Source organism: Propithecus coquereli, unplaced genomic scaffold (assembly GCF_000956105.1).
Source record: "Propithecus coquereli isolate 6110/MARCELLA unplaced genomic scaffold, Pcoq_1.0 Scaffold42, whole genome shotgun sequence".
Lineage (NCBI taxonomy): Eukaryota > Metazoa > Chordata > Mammalia > Primates > Indriidae > Propithecus > Propithecus coquereli.
Genome location: NW_012149952.1, coordinates 6,727,667 through 6,745,677, shown reverse-complemented (window position 1 = coordinate 6,745,677; position 18,011 = coordinate 6,727,667). Strand labels below are relative to the sequence as shown.

At 38.5% G+C, this 18,011-nt stretch overlaps 1 protein-coding gene across 3 annotated transcripts in view; it reads left to right on the top strand.

Annotated features, from left to right (window-relative positions):
* ENOX2 (ecto-NOX disulfide-thiol exchanger 2) overlaps positions 1 to 18,011 on the top strand; it is a 329,989-nt gene that overhangs the window by 265,279 nt on the left and 46,699 nt on the right. For all 3 annotated transcript variants that reach the window (XM_012653274.1, XM_012653275.1, XM_012653276.1), the window contains 3 exons: positions 7,974 to 8,180; positions 14,702 to 14,935; positions 17,185 to 17,397. In XM_012653274.1, the coding sequence (XP_012508728.1) occupies positions 7,974 to 8,180; positions 14,702 to 14,935; positions 17,185 to 17,397 (654 nt within the window). The remainder of the gene's footprint in view (positions 1 to 7,973; positions 8,181 to 14,701; positions 14,936 to 17,184; positions 17,398 to 18,011) is intronic.

Genomic DNA, 18,011 nt, shown 5'->3' with positions numbered 1-18,011 from the left:
GAAGAGCTAGCATGTCACAAGGAGAATTAGGGAATAGAGGATAATATGTCCTTTGTAGGCCTTACTTGCCAGCTCAAATGGCCGTTCCTAGATTTGTGTTTAGAGCCTAGGTGAATGAGAAGCACTGTTATATCTTTGTCTCTTACTCTTAGTTCTGCTGTCCCTCCAAATAGACAATGACCTTTTTTGCCTTTCTTTCAGTGTATTCCTTTTGGATTGCAGAAAGCTGTGCATCCTTGTTAGTATGTTTTTAATGTCAAAAGCCATGAATTTAGGCATTGCCTGTGTTAAAACCTCCTGCATATGAAAAGGTAGAATTATGCTGATTTAATCATTCATTTGTCAATAATCAACTATACCAGGTCTTGATCAAGTCTAAGCTAAGAGAATAGCTCATAACCTGTAATGTCCAGGTTGAGTGCAATAGTTGACTTTATAGGATGTTCAGTTTCTAAATTTCCAAACAGCATAGATGCCTTGTTTATGACACATAGATCACATTGTTGAACAGTCTTTAAATGAATGTAGGAATATATGGCTTAAAGAGGCTCTAACTTTTGATAGCCTCTAGTAAAAGAAACAGACAGATATCTCTCAAATACATTTTTTATCTTTTGCCACCTGTAGCCATGCCTTCTCAGTTCTGAGTTGGAAAGCTCACAGAGTGAGTAGGTAACATTTCACCTTCACAGCTCAGTCTTTTAGTTCTTCATCCTTATATTAAGAATGCTGACAGGGCAATTAGTGCCAGTAAAGTGGTGGCTTCTGGGAGGGAACTTGGCCTTGGAATTGAATTCAAACATAATATTGCTGACACAGCTTAAAGTAAACTGGTGTTCTGTTTGCTTTTTAGAACTTGAACTTTGTTAAAATGGGGCTTGGATTACTTGGGTGGGGAAAACACTAACAAAGGTACCTCCCTTAGTTCTCTGCTGAAATCATGGCAAAAGTGTCATTTTTGTTAACAGCTCTAAGACTTCACTTTGTGAGGGTAAGATAGGAAGAGCAGGATAAGATAGGAAGAGCAGGGTAAGAAAGGAAGAACAGGGATTTGGTGTGACCAAACCCCTTATCTTCTCCACAGCCCACCACCCCTGCCTGATAAGGCCCTGATTATAAACCCCACTCCTTACTCCTGCCTACCTCTAGTATATTCTCTTGCATTCAGTGGCCTCGGAAACTCCTCTCAGCAAGATCCTGTGATTCAGGGACTCTTACAGTCTCTTTATTCACGATCTAATCTGCTTTCCCAATCTTGATGCTTTATTAAAAAATGTCTTTGCCATTAATTCCTTCCCCTCTGTCCCACCTGACACTTCATCCAAGTGCTTGTCACATATACAGAACCATAAAATTGTCCTGGGGCTCCCATTGTCCCCAGATTCATAGTCCAACTCCTGACCTCAAAAACCTTTCACTGATCTGTTTCATGTGACTATCTTCAATCCATCATTTCTACTTGCCACATACCCATCCTTTAGTTAGATTCAACTGCTTCCTGACCTCACACCCCTCACACTCTCCTCCAGCCCAACTTCAAGTGTACCCTCTCCTAGAACACTTCCACATGGAAAGTACATGGAATTAAAACCATGGCGAATCACTCTAATGTATTTCCACTTAAATATTGGTTGACAAATCCAATGGATACTTTTTAGTTCTTAAATTTACTATATCTCCCTACTATATTTAGTACTATTGACTCCTTCATCCTTCTTAAACCTTACATCATTTAAAAGTGTAAGAATGACTGAGATCACCAGAGAGATTATATGAACTGATAAAAGAAGACCACATACAATACCCTGAGGAATTCAACATTTCAAAATTTAAAAGAGCTAGGGAAGTTTTCATTTCTGTATACTTCTTAGCAACAAAAGTCCTCAAAAGACAATCTATACTAGCTGTTTCCACTTCCTCTCTTTTCTCTTAAATCCCCTTCGTTCATGCTTTTGTCCATACCTCTCTATCAAAATGGCCCTTACTTAAGAACACTGATGACCTTAAATCCAGCGCTAAATCCGGTGGTCAATTCTCAACTCTATTCCTAATTGAACTAATGACAACATATAACATATATGTTATGCATATATGTTATATACTCTTTGCTATACTTTCTTCACTTAGGTTCCAGGACACCATACTATTGGTTTTCCTCCTATTCCACTGGTTGCTCCTTCTAAGTCTCCTTTGCTGATAACCTTCTGTTACCCTGACTTCTTATCATTAGAGAGCCCCATGGCTCAGTCCTTTGACCTCTTCTGTATCTACATTCATGCCTTTGGTGATCTCATCCAATCTCATGGCTTAAAAGCTATCTAGCATATATGCCAATGATATCCAAATTTATATTTCTTGCTCAGTTGCAGCCTCTTAACCCCAAACTCATATCCAACTACCTACTTGATATCTCCACTAAAAATTCAAACAGACATCTCAAACTTAACATGTTCAAAATTAAACTCCTAATATTCGCCCCCCAAACTGCTCCACCAGTATCCTTCCCCATCTCAGGTAGTGGCAACAGCATCCTTTCAGTTGCTCAGGCCAAAACTTAGGAGTCATTCTTGGCTACTTTCTTTTCCTCACATACCACATTTAATGTTAGAAAATTATGTTGGTCTACCTTAAAATATATATCTAGAATCCTCCCACTCTCACAATAACCACTGCTGTGATTGAGTTTGTATCTGCCATGATTCATTTTCTGAACTATTGCAATAGCCTTCTAATTAGTCTTCCTCCTTTACCCCGAACCCTACAGTCTATTCTCAACAGAACAAGCAGAATAATCCTTTTAAAACCTAAGTCAGATCATGTCACTCCTCTGCTCAAAACCATTTAATGTCTCCCCATTTCACCATTTCACTTGCAATAAAGGCCAAAGTCCTTTTAATGGTATAGAAGGTCATATATGATCCCCCCAACATTGCGTCTTTGACTTTATTTCCTACTCTCCTCCCCATCACTCACTCTGTTCTAGTCACACTGACCACGCTGTTCCATGAGTACTTCAAGCACTCTCTCATCACAGGGCCTTTGCACTGGCCCTTCCCTCTGTCTCGAATACTATTCCCCTAAATATCTCCATGGCTAACACTCTCACCTCTTGCAAGTCTTTGAGCAAATGTCACTTTCTCAATGACCCTGATAACCTATTTAAAAGCGAAGCTCTCCCTGCCATACTCCTAATTCTACTTATCTTCATTATTTTTTATATAACATTTATTACCTTTTACCAAACTATGTAATTCGTAGAATATAAACGCTAGAAAGGTGGAGATTTTTGTCTGTTTTGTTCACCAATGTATTTCCAGAATATAGAAAAGTATCTGATACATAGTAGGTATTCAATAAATATTTGTTGAATGATGGAGGGAGTGAGGAATGTATAGATGGATTGTGACAGGAGGAGGGGTCAGAGGTCTAGAAAGCAAACCAAGAAAGTATGGAGTAATGTGGTAGAAATTATCACATGCTGACAACTTCAAATCTATATTTTTATTCTATATCTCTTTTCTGAGCATCATACACATATAGCCAACTGCCTACTAGACTTTTCTAGATGAATCTACATCAAATGTACAAACAAATGATATTATGGTATAGTGGACAGACTATCAGAGTGTTCTATTCCCAGCTCTCTCACTAACTAGTTGTAGGATCTTGGTCTAGTCATATAACCTTCTTGGGTCTCCATTTTCTTTTCTGTAAAGCAAGAATGTTAGGTTAAATTAGTATAGATACCTCTAAGGTTTCATCCAGCTCTAAAATTATGATTCTCTACATTAAAAATGCAGCTACCACAATAATTATTTGCATAGGCAAAAGCCCCTGAAAATGTATTAGGAAAAACAAGAACCAATTGGTAGCTAGCACATAGAGCTTTGTACCTTCACTGGATAATGGTTAAGTGTTCAAGTTCTAAAGAGACACAGGTCTTGTGTCTAAATAGCCATTAGATCACTGGTAAGTAACTTAACCTCTCTGATGTAGACTAGGCAAAATCAGACCTTGTCTAAAAATTCAATGGATCAAATTATATTGGAGCAGACCAAGCACCAGTCTACTAAAGATAAATGGTAAGTGATTACCCCATTGTTCTAGAAGCAACATCCTTTGATTCCCAGGAGTTGGAGATAGGGCAAATAAAGCTCTCTGGAACACACTTACTTTTTTTTTTTTTTTCCGCAGAGTGGCTATCAGAGTTTTACTGAATTCCAAATTAGCAGTTCTCAGTGGTGAGAAAAGAGGGCAGTACCATCTCTTCAGAGAAGTAGATTTTGCCAAGATTTCTCACTTCAGCTGCTAGACCTTCTGTATGGAAAGGTTACATTTTGAGTCTACTGGTAAATAACAGTGAACAGGGAATAAATGGCGGAATATCATCTGCTGTCTTTGTCCAGGCAAACGGGAAATCAGGAGCCAAAAAAAGAGCAAGGGCAATTTTTTCATTTTACCATATCAAAACAGGTAGAGCCCATTTTGGCTCTCAGGGCTGGATTCTATAAAGAGAATTAGAAAAAATGGGTAAATTGATCATTAATAAATGATTCACCAGCCTTCTGATTCTTTCTAATCTGTTGGGATTACATTACAATACATTTGAACCCTGCTGATTGTCCAAGAGGCCTTCAATCTTGAGCTGTCTAATAAAATCAACTCAGAGACTTTACAATATATAAAATCTGGCAAACCAGCTGAGTGATCTGTGATGCTTCTTTGAAAAGCAAGATGCAAGTGGATTATAGATTCTCTATGTTGCTCCCTGCCTTATTTCTCAAAGATCAGCAGTGACTCTGATCCTAATGCTGATTGCCCAAACATAGCTCCCCAGAGTGGATGCTTAGATGTAATTAGAATTGCTAGAAGCTCCTCCTGTTCCATTACCAGAGGTTAGAGTTCTTTATATTCCCAGTTATCATGAATCTTTTTACATGGGAGTTTTCTTTGTCTCCATCCTGAGTAGTGATTTCAGTGCTACAGAGCTTAGCACATTACCTGATTAATAGGTGGGCTTTGAATTTGCTATCCTATGGGGTTATCGTTGCTGTATCCTGATCACTGTATTTCAGTGGGATTAGAAAATCAGGCCCAGACAACAAAGTACTTTGAACTGTTAATTAAGGGATGGGTACTATCCATTAAGGAAGATAGTACAACCCATTGCCTTGCTTGGTGGCATGCACCTAAATCTCAGCAAATGCTATCAAAGACGCTTTCTACATTTACCCAAGAAAAATAAATAAATCTCCAGCATTCTTGACATTACTCTTAGTGGCTTTTATGCCCTTTTAATTAGCAGATAGTCACCACAGAAAAATCACAGCATCTAAATAGGGGGATGACTTAATCACAGAATTTTTAAATCCCACAAATGTAGCCAGGGGAAGGAGCCTTTGTGTTTTCAGTGTTACATGTAACTGCAGCAGTAACCAGACACTCCTTAGAGTTTCTCAGTGGACCTAAAGGTAAACCTGAGTAAACTCAAATGATATAAAAAGGTGACTATTTGGTTCACAAAAGGATTCTTTACCATCTAATAATTCCCCTAAATAGTAAACTTTATAAGCTTTTTATTCTAAAACAGTATTTTATTCTAAAGCCTATGATTTTAAAACGTAGCTCTAACTATATAAATGCTCTTTAGAATTCTTTACCTGTGTAGTCAGTGGCTGGGTTGTGTTCCATGGTCAATGCCATATGTGTCTTCAGAGCTATAGATTCCTCTATCTGTAAGTGATTCCTCCTCAAACCCAGGCTTGTCTAAAGATCTAGGTAAAGCAAAGGAACTGGGAGTTTAGAAGTTTAGGTCTTAGCTACCACTTCACTTCAGACTTCTGGTAAGATTTTAGAAAGCCCCAGATTGGGAATTAGGAAACATGGATTCTATAATAGTATATAACAATAACACTATAATGACTACTATTTATTGGGAACCTATCAAGTGCTAGGCATTGTGTCACATGGAATATAGATAGTATATTATCAATTACACTACAGTAACCCTTGTAAGGTAGGCAATAGTATTCCTATTTTAAAAATGAAAAAAAGAGATTTTCATAGGTTATATAATTGTCCCCAAATCATACAGATAGTAATTAAGTTAAGATTTAAATCCAGGTTTACCTGCTCCAAGTTCATGTTTCTTCTTTTTCTATCTAACGTGGTAACCTTGAATGAGACATTTAATCTCACTCAGCTAATTTTCCTCTGTAATATCAGAGATTTAGATTAAGTGGTTTCAACTCTAGCAAGATATTAGAACTTCCCAAGGAGCTTAAAACACAACAACAACAAAAAAAAAACTAATGCACAGGCTGCACCTCAGACTAATTAAATCAGACTCATTGGGGTGGGGCCAAGGCATTGTTTGTTTAATTCCCAAATTGACTCTAATGTGCTGCCTGAGTTAAGAATCACTGGAAGTGTGATGGCTAGAATCCCTTTCAGTTCTAAAAAAAACTCAAAATCATAAGTCTCAAGCAACTCTGGACCTCATCGTCCCCTTTTTTGGTAGAACTGCAACCTCTTCAGTGGCCATGATTAAGACATTTCAGATTCCTGCTCCCTAGGTTGTTTTCTCTTCCCCTCTAAACCTCTCTATGAAACAACAACAACAAAAAAAAAAATACAATGAGCTCTTGAAATTAAAGACTTTAAAAAATTAACAGAAAGTTTGTAAGTTCCTTGAATAGCTGTATTCTTTTTATTGACTAAATAGAGGAAAAGAGAGCATCATGAGAAACTGATGATTCTTAGCAACACCAATAAGACAGAGTCATAGCAAAGTGAGGACGCTAGAAATGCTAATATCCGAGGAAGCTCCCAAATCAACTGCTTGCCCATTTGGATAAGACTCAAATTGGGGACCTTGGCCTAATCTATGAGCAAGACTCATTTATTTTTGCATGTGAGCTGTAATCACTGGTTGTTGAGCTCTCCAAATCTTGAGCTGGGAGAATTGTTCTTAAGAGCTGAATGGAAAGAACGGATTACACAAAATAAATCCTTGCAGGTACAACCAACACTAGAAAACCCATGACCACCATGCTTTGTTTTGTTGGGCTATGAACTGTAGGAGTTTGCTTGGAAAATGCTCTGATACATATAAATAGAAATAAAGAGCTGGCAGATAGAAGAGACTTTATATATTAGTATAAGATGAGGGCATATTTTTTGAAGCAGAGGGAGAATCATCTCATTAAGTAGATTTTTAATGACTTTCTATGGCCAAATTTATCTCACTTTAGTTAATGATTTCCCAGATGAGCTTACTTTCTCTGCTGTCCTTCATACTTCCCTCTGAATGCTGCAAGGTTGGCTCTGGACCTCACCTCTCCAGTAAGGAATTTGAGGAAGGGCTCACTGGTATTAAAAAACAAAAACATAAAAGGGATGGCTTATACTCTGACTGACTTTGTTAAACAAAATCATTCTAATAGCTGTAAACATTTTTGTAAATATTCACCCCATCATTGTCAAATTAATCTTGAAACAGTTCTTTCAGTAAGCATGAACAGAGTGAATATAGTAACTACAGTCTGAATTAAACAAACCCTCTTTCAGAGACCCTGGTTCTGAGAACTCCTGAAAATAAATAAGACTTTAAACTGAGTGGGATTTTCTTCTACTAACTGTCATTTTAATATAAATGACTGAAGATTTGGCATAGCCAGATTGTCACAACAAAAGTAAGGAACAAAACTAAAGAACTCTGGATGGGGCATACAGATGGGCCTCTTTAGCGTCTAGACATCATGGTCACTAAATCATTGAGTAAAATGATCTTTAGGTTTGTGCAACCAATTTCTGTGAAGCAGAGATGAGCACCTTGGAGGCCACATACTTCGGCCACTCTTAGGCAAAACTTTGATGGGGATGGTAGCGTTATCTCTGGGAAATGTTAGATTTCAAAGAGGTCTGTCCCAAGCAAACATTTTAATTTCAAATGCTTTTGCCCTTACGCTCAGATCTTCCACCTCCTGCAACCCGAGAAAGACCACCAGGATGCAAAACAGTATTTGTGGGTGGTCTGCCTGAAAATGGCACAGAACAAATCATCGTGGAAGTGTTTGAGCAGTGTGGAGAGATCATTGCCATTCGGAAGAGCAAAAAGAACTTCTGTCACATCCGCTTTGCTGAGGAGTACATGGTGGACAAAGCCCTTTATCTGTCTGGTAGGTGTTTGGATGTTGGGATTGTGCCCTCCCCCCAGGCACAATGCAGCTATTGGGGATTGGAGTATTTGCATCTGTTGCAGCTAAAGTTTGGGTTTAACGTTACCCTCTTCTGCCTTCAGAGATGGAAAATGTGTGTTCCCACCCAACCTTTTCCTTTAAAGCTCTTCAGTAGCTCCCAATTGTCTATGGAATAACACCAAACTCCTTACATGTGGGATCTAAAAGCCTTGATTGTGTGCTCTACCTCAGTATCATCTCCCAGTCCTTCCCTCACACGCCATATCCCAACCACAATAAATGAATTTCGGTTCCCATAGTGTACCATGGTGTTTTATGCATTTTCCTCTGATTAGAATCGCCTTGTCCACCCCTATCTACCACACACACACATTTTCACACCCTTCACACTCTAAAGCTCCAGCTCAAGCAAACTGCCCCCCCCCCCGGAAATCTTTCTCTGACTTATATCCCCACTCTGCCCTGGGCTGCTTTAGGCACCCCTTCCTTAATGCTTTCATGGCACCTGGTGCTTCCTCCCAACATGATACCTATTGCACCAGGCTAGGACTTCTTTTCACATCCATCTCCCCCACCAGAATGTGAACTCCTTAAGGGCAGGGACTGTATCTTACTTAATGTTGAATCCCCCAGCACCTAGCACATAACCTGGCACAAAAGTAGATGTTTAAAAATAGTTATGGAAGTCAGTTAGCTACCAAATATTTATTGACTGCTAGGCAGAATACTAGGTTGCTGGGGATACAGCAAAGACCATGACAGACAGACTTCCTGACATCAAAGATATTACATTCTCAAGATGTAAAAATATAATATATAAAAACAAATAAAGAAGTTAATTATCAGTACTGATGAGTGCTCCAAAGAAGATTAAAATGGCTAATGTACCCAGGCTTGTTAGGAAAGGAAGTCTTCTCTGACATTTGAACTGAAACTTGAATGACATAAAGGGAGGTGGCCATGTGAACATCTTGAGGAAGAGCATTCCAAAATAAGGAACAGCAAGCCAAAGGCCCTGAGAGAAAAGTGGATTTAGCATGTTAAAGTGGAGGATAGGTTAGCATGGCTGGAGCACAGTAAACAGAAGAGAGGGTGGAGGGAAATGAAGTCTGAGAGATAGGCAATACCAAATCATATTGGACCCTGTAAACTCTGGTAGTGAGTTTTATTCTAGAAGCCACTGGAGAATTTTAAGGAATAGAGTGACATGATCTGATTTGCATTTTGCAAATGTTACTTCTCAGTAGAAGATGGACAGAGGGGTATAGGCAAGGGTGGTGACTGGGAGCTAAATTAACCAACTGTAACACTAGTCTAATCCAGGAAGATAGCACCTTATATAATACAGTGGTTGGAGTGGAGACAGTAGGAACTACTTTGCATAAAATCTCCTGTTCATCATGAAAGTTCAGATTTGAGGTGTGTTTTAGTCTGTTTTCTGGTACTTAGAATATCTGAAACCGGGTAATTTATAAAGAAAACTAATTTATATCTTATAGTTATAGAGGCTGGGAAGTCTAAGGTCAAGTGTGTGCATTTGGTGAGAGTCTTCTTGCTGGTGGGGACTCTCAGCAGAGTTCTCAGGTGGTGCAGGACATCACATGGTGAGGGTGCTGAAAGTGCTAGCTCAGGTCTCTCTTCCTCTTCTTATAAAACCAATAGTCGTACTCCCATGATAACCCATTAATCCACGAATGGATTAATCCATTCATGAGGGCAGCCCTCATGACCCAACTACCTCTTAAAAGCCCCACCTCTCAATACTACCACATTGGGGATTAATTTCAACCTAAGTTTTAGAGGTGACAAATATTCAAACTGTAGCAGAGTGACTGGAGCAAGGAATTGGAATTGGAATGATTTCTGATGATTATTATAAAATTAATCATCTTCTTGCCTTGTGGGTTGGTCTCAAGATAAAATTTCATGGCTGATCTTTTGCTTAGTTTGAATTGATATTGTTCTTTGTGGGGCAGTAGACAAGCCAGAAGGAAGAAGACAGGGTAATTGGAAAGAGATAGAACAATTAACTACTTTCTTGTTTAAGAGTAATGGTTTGGAAGAATTGGGCCCAGTGCTAGACTTTTTATGATGGGAGCATCTTTGTTCATATAACAGGCACTTATTGGACATCTCCTTTGTGTAAAATGTTGTGCTAGATACTGTACAGACCAGAAAATGAGTAAAACCTAGCTTTTCCCCTTAAGGAACTTAAGGTTAATATGCAGTCATACGTTCATTTATTAAAGAAACATTTATTTAGTGCCAGGCATTACTCAAGATACTGATACGACACATTCACTGATAATAAGAGTTTGAAAGCTGTAAGTGCCATAGAAGTGGAGGCAGGGGGAAGGGTGGGAGAATGAGAATATTTCTGACTCCTAACTGGGGTAGTAAGAAAGGTAGCATTTGGACAAAGTCTTGTGGACAATGGGGCATAGAAACACCATGAGCAAAGGGACAAAGCTGGTAAACTTTGGCAAACATTCAGGAAACAGTGAGCAGTCGTTTGTGTACTAAGTAGACATGAGAGGAGGAGGAAAAACATCAGTTGTTAGCACACTGTGAAAGGCTTAACAGTTGGGTCTTTATTCCTCAGGTAATAGGGAATTGTTGAAGAAATTTTTGAAAAAGGAAAATAATTGTTTCTGAAAGATTAATTTGACAGCTCTGTGTAAAACTGCATTAGAGGAGAAAAGAGAAAACAGGAGAGGAGGGAGGTAAGTTAGAAGCCTGTTGCAATAGGCCAGGGAAAAGGTAAGGAGGGTTTGAAAAAGTAGATTAGTAACATGGGCAAGGAAAGGAGGAGGTAGATGTAGAATACTCTTATTACAGTTGCTAAGTGCTGTAGAATCTAACTACCAAAGATTCGACAGCACTTAGTGACAATAATAGAGCATTCCACAATAGACTATTTTAATAAGAACATAAAGGTCTCAAAAAGCTCTGCATACTTAGACATAAAAGAAGGCATACTGCTCAGGAAGCATCCATCTAAACATCACTAAAATCAGCTCTCTGTTAATAGCCACCTCCTAGAGACATTCTTATGGCTGCCAAAGGAAATGGGATCTCAACCAATGATGTAAAAACAACTAAATTTTGCTCTTTAAATTTGAACCTGCTCCCTGAAAATTCACAAGTGCAAGAAATCTCCTCAGTGAGGTGGCTATTATCTCACATTGTAAAAGAAAGAAGTTAAAGCAAACAAAAATCCCTTAAAAAGAGGGCTAGAAAATGTGGCGATCATTTTTTTTCCCTGTGGGAGTTGGAGCACCTTTGGGAGCTGGCACGGTGCACAGCATACACACTCCATAGCATCACGGCATCATTACTGGGGTTTATTTAGAGCTTTCATATTGTCCTCCTTTGATCTTCTCTATAATTCTGGGAGAATAGGCAAGGTAATCATTGGTAGCCCCATTTTTCTTATGGCTCAGATGATCAGATAAGATGAATGGATGTGCCAGTACATTGTAAACTGTAAAGGGCCCTAGAAAAGTTGGCTTATGAAACGTATTTATGTTTCTTCTTTCTAAAAAGAATATGTGGAAGTTTTAGTGTTACTGGGTATTATTTTTTTAATAACAGCTTTATCAAGGTATAATAATTGACATACAATGACCTTTACGTATTTCAAAAATATAATTATTTAACATTATATATATATATACAGCCATGAAACTATCAGTAACAATCAAAATATGAATATGTTCACCACCCCCAAAAGCTTCCTTCACATCCTTTTGAAATCCTGTCCTCCTACCCCTCCCCACTGCCTCCTCAGGCAGCCATTTATCTGTTCCCTGTCAGATTAGTGTGCATTTTCTAGAACTTTATATAAATAGAGTCATACATTATGTATGCTCTTTCTTCCTTTGTACAGATCCAGATTTCCATTTGGTATCATTTTCCCTATGCTTGAATTTCCTTTAACATTTTTTGTAGCACAGATTGGCTCCTGATGAATTCTTTCAGCACTTATATGTTTGAAAAAGAATTTACTTCACCTTTATTTTTTAAAGATAATTTTCTGGGTATAGAATTCTAGGCTAACAGTTGTTTCCCCCACCCCCTCAGATGTTTTTCCAATACCTTCTTGCTTCATTGTATCCAATAAGAAATATGATGCTATCCTTGTTTCTCTGTACGTAATGTGTCTTTTGTCTATGAATGCTTTTAAGATATTCTCTTTATTGCTACTATTGAACAATTAGATTATGATGTGTCTTGATGTAATTTCCTTCATGTTTCTCACGCTTGGGGTTCATTGAACTTCTTGGATCTGTGAGTTTTCATCAAATTTGGGAAATTTTCTCCCCTTATTTCTTCAAATATATTTTTGTTCCCTCCCCTCTACCCTCTCTTTCATGGCTCCAATTAAGCATATATTAGGCCCCTTGAAGTTGTCTCACAGCTCACTGGTACTCTCTTCATTTTTTTTTTCAGTCTTTTTATTCCTGTATTTCATTATGGATAGTTTCTATTGCTGTGTCTTCAAGTTCATCAATCTTTCTTATGCAATTTCTAATTTGCCATCAGTTCTACCCAGAGAATTTTTTCAACTTAAATATTGTAGTTTAAATCTCTAGAAGTTTGATTTTGACTCTTTTTAGATCCTTTGTGTTTCTACTTAATATGTTCAATCTTTTCTCTAGCTTGACAATACGAAATTCAATTTTAATAGTTGTTTTTATGTCCTTACCTGTTGATTATATTATCTGTGTTACTTCTGGGTCTTTTTGGATTGACTGATTTTTAATCTTTGTTATGAGTCACATTTTCCTGTTTCTTTGCATACCAGGTAATTTTTTATTGGATACCAGACATTATAAATTTTACCTTATGTGGTGAAAGATATTTTTATTTCTATAAATATTCTTGAGATTTGTTCTGGAATGCAGTTATATAACTTGGGAAAGTTTTGGTCCTTTTAGGTCTTGCTTCTTAATCTTTGTTCTGAGGGATCATAGCTGTTTAGTCTAGGATTAATTTTTCTCCACTATTAAGGCAAAACCCTTCTGATTACCCAATACTCTATGAAGTATGAGTTTTTCTACTCTGGCTGGTGGGAAAAGGAACTATTCCCACCCCTATGGGAGCCCCAGAGTTTGTTACCTCTTATGCCCAGGTAGTTCCCACATATATGTAGACATTAATACTCAGCTAAATAATAGTGGAGGACCCTCTGCAGATCTCTGAAGTTCTTTCTCTGTGCAGCTTTCTTCTTTCTGATACTCTGCCTTATGAACTCAATTTGCCATAGTCTCCCTTAACTCCCAGTTCAATCTCCTCAATGTGGGGAGACCACTATGCTTTGCCTGAGTTCCCCTCCCTGTGCTAAAGCCTGGAAACTCTCTCCAGGCAATAAGCTGGGGCAATTGTAGGGATCACTTCATTTGGTTCTTGTCTCTCAATTATCACTGTCTCCATTGTCTAATGTCCAGTGTCTTAAAAACCATTATTTCGTATATTTTGTCTATATTTTAAGTTGTTTATGGAAGAAGGTTAAATCTAACCCCTGTTACTCTATCTTAGCCAGAAGCAGAAGTCCACGGTGGGTATTATTTTTGAGAGGCACGTTGGAATAGCGGAAAACGCAAAGGATTTGGAGTCTAACACCCTAGATTCAAGTCCCAGCTCTACCATTTTCTATTTGTTTGACCCAGGGCAAGCCACTTAACCTCTCTAACATCTTTGATGCTGTTTTCTCTTTGGTAAAATGTTTACCCTGCAAGCTTGTGCTGAGAATGAAATGATATAAATGCATGTGGAAATATCTAACTCAGCTCCTGAAATTTAAAAAGCACTTAAATTTTTTTCCATTTTTTGTTAAGAGACATGACTTGGGCAGTATAGCCAACACAAAAAAGTGGAGGTAGTGAGTTGAATCCTGGTTTTCTGAATCCTAGTCCTATACCACCATATTACAATCACACTACCTCTTTTTTTTTTTAAAGATCCCAAATTACATGTAATCTGAGTCACATACCACTTCCCATCATATTTAATTTTTCTCCAGAAAATACGGTTTGGAGTTGCAAAATGTTTCTAGGAAGCAATTTTAGGGATTGAAATACCAAGTTAATGTATTTAAGTTTTACCAAATTCTGTGTGATGATATGACTGACACTCTTGAAGTTCTTTAAAGACCCCATAGTTTGGGGCTACCTTTTCCATTCCTCCCAGCCCTTGGTGCCATATAAGACTCATTCTTGATACCGTTACCCACAGAGCCACCCTTAGCCAGAGGTAAAGTGGTAGATGGAGGAATGAAACTCTTAAGAACAAGACTGACCTAACCTATAGAATAGTGAACTATTATAAGAGATGAGACTGTAATCCAAGTCTTTTGATGATTCACCTTGCTAGGCATGGGGAGAGATTTTGGGGTTATGTGGTCGCCTGGAACTGCTGCAGTTGCATCTGAAATACTGAACTTGGAAAGGTATTTACAGTTGTCCACTCACTCCTCTCTCTTCCTCTTGTGAACTTAGGTTACCGCATTCGCCTGGGCTCTAGTACTGACAAGAAGGACACAGGCCGGCTCCACGTTGATTTTGCACAGGCTCGAGATGACCTGTATGAGTGGGAGTGTAAACAGCGTATGCTAGCCAGAGAGGAGCGCCACCGTAGAAGGATGGAAGAAGAAAGATTGCGTCCACCATCCCCACCCCCAGTGGTCCACTATTCAGATCACGAATGCAGCATTGTTGCTGAAAAACTAAAAGGTGTGGAAGGCAAGCTTCATGATTAAAAGAATGCTTGTCTTTAGGGGACTTTAATAAATACAATTATGTTGTTGGCAGTTACCCTTTGAATTTTCCACTAATGGATTCTAAGAATTTCTTGTCTTGGAGCCTTGCAGATAGAGAGGTATACCTAGTAACTAAAGAACCAGGAAATTTGTCCCTGCCACCTGTGTCTCTGTTCCTTCATTGTCTCAAGGGATAGCATTTTTTTCTCTCCATACATCAGCTGACTAGGAAAAAACAGGTTTTTCCCACTTTTCCACATCAGAGAATTTTAGGTGTGATCTATGACTTGGGACCTGTAAGCATCCCCTTTCATACGAGATCCAAGTTAGTTTTGAATTCTAAGTCAAATGAGTGAATCAGGATGATAGAACTTGATGTGACTCTGGAAAACTCTGGTAAAATCCCCATTTTAAAGATGAGAAAGTGAAGGTCCAGAAAGTACTCATACATTCTTCATAAATTACTCAATGACTTAGCTACCATCAACTAAAAAAAGACTTTTTTGTTACTTAAAAAGGCAAAATTATTTCTAACAGTGACTATGGGAACTTTTAAACATGGCTAAATCAGACTGCTTTCCCATCTGTTTTGATTCCTGTTCCCCTTGTTTGACTCCCAGAGCCATTTTGCTAATTTAACATTAATTGCCCTGCCTGATCTCCTGTCTTAGTAGCTCAAATCTAGTCTTTCTCATCTTCTGAGTATGGTTGATTTTATTGAATGAGTACTGGTGTCCTATTGATCTTATTGATGACACCAACCCCGCTGTAATGGTATGAATTTTCCCTGTTTCTTGTGCTCTCAGCTCAGCAAGATACTGCTAATTCCACTTTCCAAATAGGTCTCATTCACCAGACTTGTTTACACCACATAGCCTAAGGGATTCACACATTTAAGAAATGTTAAGAAATCTCTTCTGATCGATTTTGACTTCCTGCAAGGGAAAAGTGATAAACATAGAGTCCAGAATAAAGACAGAAATAATGGTACATTTTGAAAAACTCAAAAGGCTGAAAGCATTGGTAAAATGCCAGATCCCAAACTTGCCTATTCACAAAATAGCAAACAAATCAGTTTAAGTTAAAAACAAAAATAAAAAACAACAAAAAAATGAATTTGCTGGTTGTAGTATATATGTCCCTCAAGAGAAGCAAAAACTGAGCATGAACATAAGTATCTAAGTAATAAAATGAAAAACTGCTCTAAAGGGGAGGCTGACCTCTTGTTATATGTCTGCACACACACAAAAAAGGACAAGAGGCAAGAACTTCAAATTGTTGTGAGAGAAATTTCCACTTGACATAAGGGTTTCTGGCCAGAGAGGGATACCCCTAGAATGGGGCTTCAGTGGGATGCGAATGGACTGTCCCCGTCAGTCTTTAACAGCAGAATAATTGGCTATCTTGGGGAGCTGGACCAGAAGCTTTGGAAAAGCTGTGCTACTATCTTAAGTAATCAGAGAATAATTCCTAACTAGCTGCAGAAATCCACTTGGTGGATAATTCCTCAGGCAAGAGAAAAAAGACATGGAGAAATACAGAAATAAAATGAATTGCATCAAAATAGATTGTGACTGGGACTGAGTGGAAATCCTGGGCCTGTGAATTGGATGCAGGAATGATACTGTGGAAGGTCAGAGATGTAACTTTTTATACCTAAAGAATTACCCACTTAACTCTTTCCTAAGGCTCCTTCTAACACTCTAATTCCAGGGTAAATTTACTGTCAAATTCAAGTTAAACTAAGGACTCAAGTTTGCTTTTCCACATTAAAACACAGGATTGTAGAATTCTAAAGTTTCCTCACTAATTCATCTCTCTCTCTCTCTCTCTCTCTCTCTTTGCCTCTCTCTCTCTCTCTCTCTCTCTCTCTCTCTCTCTCTCTCTCACACACACACACACACACACACACACACATACACAGAGGTTAAGAAATTGGTGATATGTGAAAACTATAGTATCAGTACAGAAAAGTTTTTTTAAGGAAAGAAGAAATATTTCTTTTTCAGAACTCTTCATAGACCATAAACAATCCAACTACTTTTGAGCCTTTCATTCTTACTGTCTGCCTGCCTGCTGCCTGCGTGTGCACATATGTGTATGTGTGGCTCCTTATCCTCAGCAATTCATTTACCACCACTGCCAAAAAGCCACGGTGTCCTCCTTGCCAGCAGGTTGGGAAAATAGATTTTGGTTACCTTTGATGATTCGCTTTTTTTTCAGATGATTCCAAATTCTCAGAGGCTGTGCAGACTTTGCTCACTTGGATAGAGCGAGGAGAGGTAAACCGTCGCAGTGCCAATAACTTCTATTCCATGATCCAGTCGGCCAACAGCCATGTCCGCCGCCTGGTGAACGAGAAAGCGGCCCACGAGAAAGACATGGAAGAAGCAAAGGAGAAGTTCAAGCAGGCCCTTTCTGGAATTCTCATTCAATGTGAGTGGAATTAAGAGTTCTGCTGGAAGTGTGAGAGGACATTTCACTTAAGTCACCACTTGCTCTACACAGGAGCCCAGAACGACAGAGCCATCCTGTGTCAAGGGCCCAGGCTCCCTTCTTCACTACCTTCTGCTCTCCTTATATTACCAAATGCTCAAGCAAGCTCCAATTTCACAGGATACATGTGGGAACCTCCTATTTTCATTTATTCTGGTATATCTACTTCAGCTCCTTAGAAACACAGATATTATACTTAGGCCACATCCTATAATTTTACAGCCCCAGGCCTCAGTGGAGGGTTGGGTATTTTATTCCTGAAGTTAGGATGTAGCATTAGCAATATAAAGCTGCTTTTCTTCAGGTTTGTATTATTAATCATCATGTAATATGTTTTCTATAAACTCTATTTTAGTGATAAATATATAATTTTATTTCCCAAGGTAATTGAATAAAAACCAAATTTGCTACTTCTATATTTAGTACTTAGTTTTCTTTCTTCCACTACTTTTGCTGGAGGTCATAGACACTTTGATGGGGTGAGAAGCCACCGAAATGGCCATTTTCAAAAAAAAGTACCACTCCAAATCTAACCAGGTCTCTTAAGTGAGGCA